At 41.5% G+C, this 12,593-nt stretch overlaps 1 protein-coding gene across 1 annotated transcript; it reads left to right on the top strand.

Annotated features, from left to right (window-relative positions):
- The first annotated feature begins 8,254 nt into the window (after nt 1-8,254).
- LOC130275445 (uncharacterized) lies at nt 8,255-12,057 on the top strand. The gene is made up of 3 exons (XM_056523476.1): nt 8,255-8,334; nt 8,977-9,127; nt 11,485-12,057. Exons 1-3 carry the CDS (start codon nt 8,255-8,257, stop codon nt 11,905-11,907), a joined length of 654 nt encoding a protein of 217 aa, XP_056379451.1. The 3' UTR covers nt 11,908-12,057.
- The last annotated feature ends 536 nt before the right edge of the window (nt 12,058-12,593 follow it).

The following is a 12,593-nucleotide window of genomic DNA, read 5'->3' on the forward strand; positions in this document are numbered from 1 at the left end:
GACATAGTCTATTCACTTCTAAAGAAGCACCAGATAAATCTGAGCACAGCATTTGGGCATCTCTGGCACTCCCATGCTGATGAATAGAGTGCATGCCATATAAAGGCCCTGTCCTGGAGATTGCGGGGATCCCAGCTACTTAAGGCACTTACAGGCGACCCCAACTATGATGATGGTTCCTTCTTAAGTGTAAGAAGACACTAACTTATCAGAAGGGAAAAATAGTCTTTACTAATCAGTAAAATTCTGAATGTAAGGTAGTATCAGATTCAGCAGATTCATCATGTAAAAGCGAACTTGGTAGGAAACAGGAAGATTTGGCAGGGTCCTATTCAGAAGGCAGAGGGGAAAGAAAACAAAGCAGAGGGGTAAACAAAAACTAAGCAGAGGGGTAAACAAAAACTAAGCAGAGGGGTAAACAAAAAAACTAAGCAGAGGAGTAAACAAAAAAACTAAGCAGAGGGGTAAACAAAAGCTAAGCAGAGGGGTAAACAAAAACTAAGCAGAGGGGTAAACAAAAAATGAAGCAGAGGGGTATAAAAAATAAACTACCGTAAGCAGAGGGGTAAACAAAAAACTAAACAGAGGGGTAAACAAAAAACTAAGCAGAGGGGTAAACAAAAAACTTAGCTGAATTCTGGTGGAAACAAAGCAGAGATTTCGGGAAATGCTAGAGGATTTGCTATGGGGATTTGCTCCTACTCTGGACAGTTCCAGACATGGACAGAGGTGTCAGCAGAGAGCACTGTGGTCAGACTAAAAAAGTACTGGAAAGATTAAAGGGGTTATCCACCATAAGGTGATTTTAGTATGTACCCGGCAGCAGGGGTGGATCCGGAGTCTAGTCTCGGGAGGGGCACTATTAGAGAATTTCTTTTCGGTGGACAGAAAATAAGGTGTTGCTTAAAGATCTTACAATATTATTAAATGTATCCAGTATAATAATCAAATACACCAATTGCCACAGAATGGGAAAGCGCTAAAGAAGTTTTTACCATTTAAAACTACAGCTCCCAGTATGACCTAAGTAGTGGTGAGGAGATGCTGGGAGTTGTTGTTTCACCCATCATTACTGCAAAACTTACAAGTGACTACAGCTCTGATGGGACAGTCAGGACAATACACAATGATATCAGTGACTACAGGTGACGTCTTCTCTATAGTCTTTCCTTATCTAATTCAGATGGTACATACTGCCAGGTCCAGCTAAATGTTCTCGCTGAAGAACTTGATGCCCAGAAGGCTCCTCACTTTGTCAACGGATTCTTATCCTCTATATGAAACAAGTATTATTATAATACTGCCAAACACCATATCCTTTGAATATAATTCTGACACACTGTACCCTCCGAATATACTACAACTCACTTTACCCTTTGAATATAATACTGCCACACACTGTACCCAATGAATATAATACTGCCACACATTGTACCCACTGAATAATACTGCCACACAATGTACCCACTGAATAATACTGCCACACATTGTACCCACTGAATATAATACTGCCACACACTGTACCCAATGAAAATAATACTGCCACACATTGTACCCACCGAATAATACTGCCACACAATGTACTAACTGAATATAATAGTGCCACACACTGTACCCACTGAATATAATACTGCCACACACTGTACCTAATGAATATAATACTGCCACACACTGTACCCACTGAATAACACTGCCACACACTGTACCCAATGAATATAATACTGCCACACACTGTAACCTCAGAATACAATACTGCCACACACTGTACCCTCAGAATATAATAATGCCCCACACTGTACCCCCAGAATATAATACTGCCACACACTGTACCCCAGAATATAATACTGCCCACACACTGTACCCTCAGAATATAATACTACCACACACTGTACCCCAGAATATAATACTGCCACACACTGTACCCAATGAATATCATACTGCCACACATTGCACCCACCGAATAATACTGCCACACAATGTACTAACTGAATATAATAGTGCCACACACTGTACCCACTGAATATAATACTGCCACACACTGTACATAATGAATATAATACTGCCACACACTGTACCCAATGAATAATACTGCCACACACTGCACCCAATGAATATAATAATGCCCCACACTGTACCCCCAGAATATAATACTGCCACACACTGTACCCCTGAATATAATACTGCCCACACACTGTACCCTCAGAATATAATACTGCCACACACTGTACCCCAGAATATAATACTGCCACACACTGTACCCTCTGAATATAATACTGCCACACACTGTACCCTCTGAATGTAATACTGCCACACACTGTACCACTGAATATAATACTGCCCACACACTGTACCCTCAGAATATAATACTGTCACACACTGTACCCTCAGAATATAATACTACCACACACTGTACGCTCTAAATATCCCTCTGAATACAATACTGATGTATTGTGGCTAATGAAAACCGTACTACCCGAGAAATTCCTTATACTCTGTGCCCCTCACATATAGTAGTAATGCCCCATCCTGTGCCCCCACATATAACTATGACCTGTCCTGTTCCCTCTCATAATAATAATGCCCTCTGTCCTGTGCCCCTACCATATAATTCCCCCCTGTGCTTTCCCCCTAACTTATAATGCCCCTGCAATGTTCCCCTCACTTATAATGCCCCCCAATCCTGATCCCTCAGTGGGCATTATAAGTGAGGGGAACATAACAGGGGGGCATTATAAGACAGGGCACATTATATGTTAGGGGAACATGACAGAGGGGCATTATATGTGAGGAACACATGACAGGGGGTTCCTCACTTATAATGCCCCCCTATCATGTGCCCCTCACATATAATGCCCCTGTAATGTTCCCCTCACATATAATGCCCCCTGTCCTGCCCCTTCAGGGTGCATTATAAGTAAGGGGCACATAACAGGGGGCATTATAAGTTGAAATACATTATATGTTAGCGGCCCAAGACAGGGGGGCATTATAAGTGAGGGGCCCAAGACAGGGGGGCATTATAAGTGAGGGCCTTTTATGTGCCCCTCACTTATAATGCCCCCTGTGATGTGCCCCTCACATTTAATGTCCCCTGTCATGTGCCCCTCACATTTAATGCCCCCTGTTATGTGCCCCTAACTTATAATGCCCCCTTCATGTGCCACTCACATTTATTGCCCCCTTTCATGTGCCCCTCACATTTAATGCCCCCTGTTATGTGCCCCTAACTTATAATGCCCCCTTCATGTGCCCCTCACATTTAATGCCCCGTTATGTTCCCCTCACATATAATGCCCCCTGTCCTGCACCCTCAGGGGGCATTTTAAGTAAGGGGCACATGACAGGGGGCATTAAATGTGAGGGGCACATGACAGGGGGCATTAAATGTGAGGGGCACATGACAGGGGGCATTAAATGTGAGGGGCACATGACAGGGGGCATTATAAGTGAGGGGCACATAGCAGGCCCTCACTTATAATGCCCCCCTGTCTTGGGCCCCTCACTTATAATGCCCCCCTATCTTGGGCCGCTAACAGATAATGTACTTCAACTTATAATGCATTATAAGTGAGGAGCCCCCCTGTCATGTGCCCCTCACTTATAATGCCCCCCTGTCATGTGCCCCTCACTTATAATGCCTCCCTGTCATGTGCCCCTCACTTATAATGCCCCCCTGTCATGTGCCCCTCACTTATAATGCCCCCTGTCATGTGCCCCTCACTTATAATGGACCCCTGTCTTGGGCCGCTAATATATAATGTGCTTCGACTTGTAATGCCCCGTTATGTTCCCCTCACATATAATGCCCCCTGTCCTGCACCCTCAGGGGGCATTATAAGTGAGGGGAACATGACAGGGGGGCATTATAGGTGAGGGGCAAATGACAGGGGGGCATTATAAGTGAGGGGCACATGACAGGGGGGCATTATAAGTGAGGGGCACATGACAGGGGAGCATTATAAGTGAGGGGCACATGACAGGGAGGCATTATAAGTGAGGGGCACATGACAGGGGGGCATTATAAGTGAGGGGCACATGACAGGGGGCATTATAAGTGAGGGGCACATGACAGGGGGGCATTATAAGTGAGGGGCACATGACAGGGGGGCATTATAAGTGAGGGGCACATGACAGGGGGCATTATAAGTGAGGGGCACATGACAGGGGGGCATTATAAGTGAGGGGCACATGACAGGGGGGCATTATAAGTGAGGGGCACATGACAGGGGGGCATTATAAGTGAGGGGCACATGACAGGGGGCATTATAAGTGAGGGGCACATGACAGGGGGGCATTATAAGTGAGGGGCACATAACAGGAGGGCATTATAAGTGAGGGGCACATAACGGGGCCCTGTCCGTCTGCAGGAAGTGGCCATTCCAATGTCCCCCGCAGGAAGCTCCGTGCAGGGTTCAGCACCCCCTTCAGGCAGACTGCAGGGGCCCTGTTCGGGAGATTGTAGGGGTCCTAGCGCTCGGATCCCCCACAATCTATAACTTATCCCCCGTCTTGGAGTCTAAATAGGCTGTAAGTAAATGAAAAATAGATGCTGGCAGCAGTGGGATAGATAGAAAGATAGATATGAGATAGATAGATAGATAGATAGATAGATATGATATAGATATATAGATAGATATGAGATAGATAGATAGATAGATAGATATGAGATAGATAGATATGAAATAGATAGATATGAGATAGATAGATAGATAGATAGGAGATAGATAGATAGATAGATAGATAGATAGGAGATAGAAAGATAGATAGATATTAGATAGATAGATAGAAGATAGATAGATAGATAGATAGATAGATAATAGATAGATAGATAGATAGATATGAGCTAGATAGATAGGAGATAGATAATAGATAGATAGATATGAGCGATAGATAGATAGATAGATAGGAGATAGATAGATTGATATGAGATAGATAGATAGATAGATAGATAGATATGAGATAGATAGATATGAAATTGATAGATATTAGATAGATAGATAGATAGATAGGAGATAGATAGATAGATAGATAGGAGATAGAAAGATAGATATATATTAAATAGATAGATAGAAGATAGATAGATAGATAGATAGATAGATAGATAATAGATAGATAGATATGAGCTAGATAGATAGGAGATAGATAATAGATAGATAGATATGAGAGATAGATAGATAGGAGATAGATAGATTGATATGAGATAGATATGAGATAGATAGATAGATAGGAGATGATAGATAGATAGATAGATAGATAGATATGATATAGATTGATATATAGATAGGATATAGATAGATTGATATGAGATAGATAGATAAATAGATAGATAGGAGATAGATAGATAGATAGATAGATATGAGATTGATAGATAGATATGAGATATATAAATAGATATGAGATAGATAGATAGGAGATAGCTAGATAGCTAGATAGCAAATGGAGACACAGCAGCACTTCCAAGTGGTGATCAATTAGTGGCTTTATTAATCACAGAGTGAATATGCAACGTTTCGGCCACCTCTCGTGGCCTTCATCAAGCTTGATGAAGGCCACGAGAGGTGGCCGAAACGTCGCATATTCACTCTGTGATTAATAAAGCCACTAATTAATCACCACTTGGAAGTGCTGCTGTGTCTCCATTTGCTGTATACCCTTGGAATCCGCGGCCAGGATTCAACCACCGCTTTGCACTCCATCACCAATACTTGAGTGCTGCTCCACCTGCTGGAATGTAGATAGCTAGATAGATAGATAGATAGAGCAGGAAAGCAGCACTCCAGGGTAAGAAAAAGTGCTCGGGTGCCTACTGTGTCGGGTCTAGGTTGGGGACCCCTCCAAACACAGAAAAATCAAATAAACAGTGGCACACCAGGTGTCAGCAAAAATAAAATGTGATTTATTCCAGAGACGTGTAGGCAACGTTTCAGCTGGCTCACCCAGCCATTTTCAAGCAACAAATGACTCACAGTGATACATATATATAGGGTATACAATCATTAGTGTCCAATAAATTAATTTAGTGTATAAACAAAGATAAAAAGTACATGAATCATAATAAATATATTCATAAAACAGTGTTTAGGATGCACATACATATAGAGTACATGGTCTGGAACACCGATCACGCTCAAATATGGATCCGCATAGACAGTATAAAAGTGTATATTATAATTATATAGTGGTTGTGCACAGGTGAATATTAAAATCATCATCAACTGGGCGGGGAGATGAGTCCACTCACCAAGAAGTGTACAACAGTGGCCACGAGGACGCCATTGCCAAGGGAGACAGCACACGCCAGCAAGGAGGAACCGGAAACAACGACTCCAATGGAGTATCATGTGATCCTGCGTGTCACGCGCGGTGGCGCATGCGCAGGGCCAAGAACATAGACACCGTCAACCATCTTGGTTATGGGCACACCCACACACATACTCGTAGGGAGCACAGCAATCTTCGGTGCGCGATCCAGCGCAAGGTGTGGCCAGGTGGAGGGCGGAGCCCCGTCCCCATCTAGCGAACCTGTACCTCCTATTCTCCAAAGCATCAGTATCCCTGATGAGCTGGGTTTCGGGGGCGCTATTTGGCACCATATGAAGAAGTGCAGCCTTTTTTCTTCTGTGTTCTTCGGGTGGCTTTCATATGCGTTGATGGTTGGGTGATGAGATGTAAATGCGGTTCTTGCTGTAGAGGCGTGTGCTGTTGTTAAATAAAGTGTATAGATATTTGTGAGTGTATCCCATCTCCAGTGTCCAGTGATCTGAAATAAAATGGAAAAAAGAATAAATAAAAACAAAATATGTAGTCAAAAATACAGAGGGGTAGCAAGCAGAAGTTGGTCCAATACGGTTATACATTATAAATTTCCTGTGTTACATGAAAATCTACATTAAGACCAGAGGGTTTTAAAGTATTAAGTTCATAAATCCATTTTAGTTCCTTACGTTTGAGTATAGCCACTCTATTCCCGCCCCACTTAGGTACCGGTACATGATCTATAAGCATAAATTTAAGATCTTTCTCACTATGTCCTAATTCTACAAAGTGGCTTGGGACTGGTAAATCAGTTCTCTTTTTGCGGATAGAATAACGATGTTGATTCAATCTAGTCTTAGCATCTAATGTAGTCTCACCTACATATATAAGGTTACAGGGACATTGTAGAATATATATGACATGGTTAGAGTTACAGGTGAGATAATAACGATTATTGTACTTTTTACCAGTTCGTGGGTGTGTAAACTCTTTTCCCTTCATCATGTATGTACAATTCACACAAGTACAGCATGGGTAAGAGCCCTTACTTGCTACTGTCAAGTATCGTTGTTTGGGTTTATTGAGGGAGACATCAGACTTGACTAATTTATCTTTCAAATTGGTCGCTCTGCGATAAGATAGAAGTGGAGGGTTAGTCATTTCTGGTATATGTGGCAATCCAGTGCGCAAGATCTGCCAGTGTTTCCTCACAATACATGCAATTTTCTGGGACACGTCAGAATAGGTAGTTACAAAGGCAATTCTATTTTCTTGTTTCTTATTTGTATTAGTCTGTAGTAGTTTATGTCTGTCTAGATTTCGTACTTTATTTTTACAAGTGGTTAATAAAGATCGTGGATAACCTCTATCTCTAAAGTTAGTACACATGCGATCTAATGCATCATCAATGTTGTCCTCATTACTCACAATTCTTTTAACTCGCATCATCTGACTCATCGGGAGTGATCGTAACATACTACGTGAGTGTTGACTATCGTAGCGTAATATAGAGTTCACATCTGTCGGTTTAGTGTAAATATCCGTGATGAGCGTCTTATTATTAACACTAATGGTAGTATCCAAGAATTGTACCTGAGTCGTGGAGAGAGTCAGAGTGAATTCTATGCTAGTAACCAAGGAATTCAAAAATTTGTGGAATGAATGTAATTGGTCAACTGTGCCAGTCCAAATCAGTAGAATGTCCTCTATGTATCTCCACCACTTCAGCACATGGCTGAAGTGGGGAGATACATAGATCATGGTTTCTTCCATATGGGCCACGAACATGTTGGCGTAAGTGGGCGCCACGTTCGTGCCCATAGCGGTGCCATTTACTTGGATGTAAAATGCGTCGTTAAATACAAAATAGTTTTTAGTCAACACTGTTTCAAGTAGTTCCAAAATTAGGGAACATTGGTCAGGACCCAGGTCATCCCGGATGAAAGAACCTACAGCCTGCATACCCCCATCATGCGGGATGGAGGTATACAGGCTCACAATGTCAAAGGATGCCAATATAGTGCCTTCAGGAATGATAAGTGTGTCTATTTTTGTCAATAAATCCCCAGTGTCTCGAATGTAAGATTTGGCAGTATACACATATGGTCTGAGTATTTTATCTAGAAAGATCGATATATGACTTGTTAAAGACCCCCGGCCAGACACAATTGGTCTGCCCGGCGGGTCACAGAGGACGTTTACTCTCATTAGAATTACATCTGACTACACTTGCTGAATATTTTAAACATCAACGCATACCACAAGGAATGCGGATACAACCACATGACAATTCTTTTTCACATGATGTAGATTTCCGTGCCAGATATGAACAGATCTCAAATAAGTATTCATTGGATCTTATATTATTACAACTTGAATTTCTGCAACGTGATGTGGGGGTTTCCAAGAAAAAATTATTGGACTTGGACTTTGCATTAAAGGAACATTTATTAACTGTTGATTATGAAAAACTGGTGTGTAAACAAGATACTTTTCTAACAAAATTCAGAAGTGAACAAGAGGATTCAAAGAGACTTAAATGGGCACGTGACTCTGGCGATTATGATAATGGCAAAGTGTATAGGTGGGGCACACCCACAGTACAGAATAAAAGACCTGTCAATAGAAGGATGCGGGATGGCAATAGACAGACTGATAAAAATGTGGATAAAAATGCTGATTTCTCTACTGTTCCTTCTACAGACCATGCTGATTTTTTAGGCACCAGAGACTCATTCGCCACAAACGTACCAGAAGAGGAGGGCGGAGACACAAACGGATTTGTCCGTACCAGGGGACAGCGAACTGCAACCAACAACAAAACTGTGCCGTCCAAACAGAATCCATCAAGGAAAATAACAAAAAATTAGTGGTAAATATTTCTTCCACTACTCTTACTGATGATCAATTGAAATTGTTGGCCAAGGGACTCAATTTCTGCCCTGCACAAATGCCTGAATGGTTTCAGCTTGAGCTTGACCTATTACAGCTGGTTAGAAAGCTGAAGCTGAAACTATGGTTTTCCAATCAACCTGTGAATAATGTTTGCGATTTAACTGAACCCCAAGCCACTAATGCATTTCAATTTTCAGACCTAGGGATTAAATCCCCGAGTGATTTTGTACCTAATGTTAATTCTCCGTTGATTGATGCTTTTCACACACTGGTCAGGAAAGATATAGAGAAACTTAAACATGAGGTGTTATCTTTGGCACATCCCAACATGACACATAATGAATTGGTGGCACTCAATGGACTGATCCATGACCACAACCTCATCGTCAAACCCGCCGACAAAGGGGGTGGGGTTGTGGTCATGGATCGATCCAAGTACATTCAGGAGGCTAACAGACAATTAAGTGATACGAACATTTACCAACCTCTCAACTCAGACCCCAAATGGCAACTGGGCCGCGAAATAGAACAGACACTACATCTGGCATTTGAGAAGGGACTTATCGATAAATCCCTTTTAGAGTACTTGATTGTTAAACACCCGATCACTCCACAACTATACTTACTGCCAAAAATACACAAGACCCTCTGTGACCCGCCGGGCAGACCAATTGTGTCTGGCCGGGGGTCTTTAACAAGTCATATATCGATCTTTCTAGATAAAATACTCAGACCATATGTGTATACTGCCAAATCTTACATTCGAGACACTGGGGATTTATTGACAAAAATAGACACACTTATCATTCCTGAAGGCACTATATTGGCATCCTTTGACATTGTGAGCCTGTATACCTCCATCCCGCATGATGGGGGTATGCAGGCTGTAGGTTCTTTCATCCGGGATGACCTGGGTCCTGACCAATGTTCCCTAATTTTGGAACTACTTGAAACAGTGTTGACTAAAAACTATTTTGTATTTAACGACGCATTTTACATCCAAGTAAATGGCACCGCTATGGGCACGAACGTGGCGCCCACTTACGCCAACATGTTCGTGGCCCATATGGAAGAAACCATGATCTATGTATCTCCCCACTTCAGCCATGTGCTGAAGTGGTGGAGATACATAGATGACATTCTACTGATTTGGACTGGCACAGTTGACCAATTACATTCATTCCACAAATTTTTGAATTCCTTGGTTACTAGCATAGAATTCACTCTGACTCTCTCCACGACTCAGGTACAATTCTTGGATACTACCATTAGTGTTAATAATAAGACGCTCATCACGGATATTTACACTAAACCGACAGATGTGAACTCTATATTACGCTACGATAGTCAACACTCACGTAGTATGTTACGATCACTCCCGACGAGTCAGATGATGCGAGTTAAAAGAATTGTGAGTAATGAGGACAACATTGATGATGCATTAGATCGCATGTGTACTAACTTTAGAGATAGAGGTTATCCACGATCTTTATTAACCACTTGTAAAAATAAAGTACGAAATCTAGACAGACATAAACTACTACAGACTAATACAAATAAGAAACAAGAAAATAGAATTGCCTTTGTAACTACCTATTCTGACGTGTCCCAGAAAATTGCATGTATTGTGAGGAAACACTGGCAGATCTTGCGCACTGGATTGCCACATATACCAGAAATGACTAACCCTCCACTTCTATCTTATCGCAGAGCGACCAATTTGAAAGATAAATTAGTCAAGTCTGATGTCTCCCTCAATAAACCCAAACAACGATACTTGACAGTAGCAAGTAAGGGCTCTTACCCATGCTGTACTTGTGTGAATTGTACATACATGATGAAGGGAAAAGAGTTTACACACCCACGAACTGGTAAAAAGTACAATAATCGTTATTATCTCACCTGTAACTCTAACCATGTCATATATATTCTACAATGTCCCTGTAACCTTATATATGTAGGTGAGACTACATTAGATGCTAAGACTAGATTGAATCAACATCGTTATTCTATCCGCAAAAAGAGAACTGATTTACCAGTCCCAAGCCACTTTGTAGAATTAGGACATAGTGAGAAAGATCTTAAATTTATGCTTATAGATCATGTACCGGTACCTAAGTGGGGCGGGAATAGAGTGGCTATACTCAAACGTAAGGAACTAAAATGGATTTATGAACTTAATACTTTAAAACCCTCTGGTCTTAATGTAGATTTTCATGTAACACAGGAAATTTATAATGTATAACCGTATTGGACCAACTTCTGCTTGCTACCCCTCTGTATTTTTGACTACATATTTTGTTTTTATTTATTCTTTTTTCCATTTTATTTCAGATCACTGGACACTGGAGATGGGATACACTCACAAATATCTATACACTTTATTTAACAACAGCACACGCCTCTACAGCAAGAACCGCATTTACATCTCATCACCCAACCATCAACGCATATGAAAGCCACCCGAAGAACACAGAAGAAAAAAGGCTGCACTTCTTCATATGGTGCCAAATAGCGCCCCCGAAACCCAGCTCATCAGGGATACTGATGCTTTGGAGAATAGGAGGTACAGGTTCGCTAGATGGGGACGGGGCTCCGCCCTCCACCTGGCCACACCTTGCGCTGGATCGCGCACCGAAGATTGCTGTGCTCCCTACGAGTATGTGTGTGGGTGTGCCCATAACCAAGATGGTTGACGGTGTCTATGTTCTTGGCCCTGCGCATGCGCCACCGCGCGTGACACGCAGGATCACATGATACTCCATTGGAGTCGTTGTTTCCGGTTCCTCCTTGCTGGCGTGTGCTGTCTCCCTTGGCAATGGCGTCCTCGTGGCCACTGTTGTACACTTCTTGGTGAGTGGACTCATCTCCCCGCCCAGTTGATGATGATTTTAATATTCACCTGTGCACAACCACTATATAATTATAATATACACTTTTATACTGTCTATGCGGATCCATATTTGAGCGTGATCGGTGTTCCAGACCATGTACTCTATATGTATGTGCATCCTAAACACTGTTTTATGAATATATTTATTATGATTCATGTACTTTTTATCTTTGTTTATACACTAAATTAATTTATTGGACACTAATGATTGTATACCCTATATATATGTATCACTGTGAGTCATTTGTTGCTTGAAAATGGCTGGGTGAGCCAGCTGAAACGTTGCCTACACGTCTCTGGAATAAATCACATTTTATTTTAGATAGATAGATAGATAGATATGAGATAGATAGATAGATAGATATATAGATATGAGATAGATAGATAGATAGATATGAGATAGATAGATATATAGATATGAGATAGATAGATATGAGATAGATAGATAGATAGATAGATAGATAGGTAGATAGATAGGAGATAGATAGATTGATTTGGGATAGATAGATAGATAGATATGAGATAGATAGATAGATAGATAGATAGAGAG

This window comes from Hyla sarda, chromosome 1, assembly GCF_029499605.1.
Source record: "Hyla sarda isolate aHylSar1 chromosome 1, aHylSar1.hap1, whole genome shotgun sequence".
Taxonomy (NCBI): Eukaryota; Metazoa; Chordata; class Amphibia; order Anura; family Hylidae; genus Hyla; species Hyla sarda.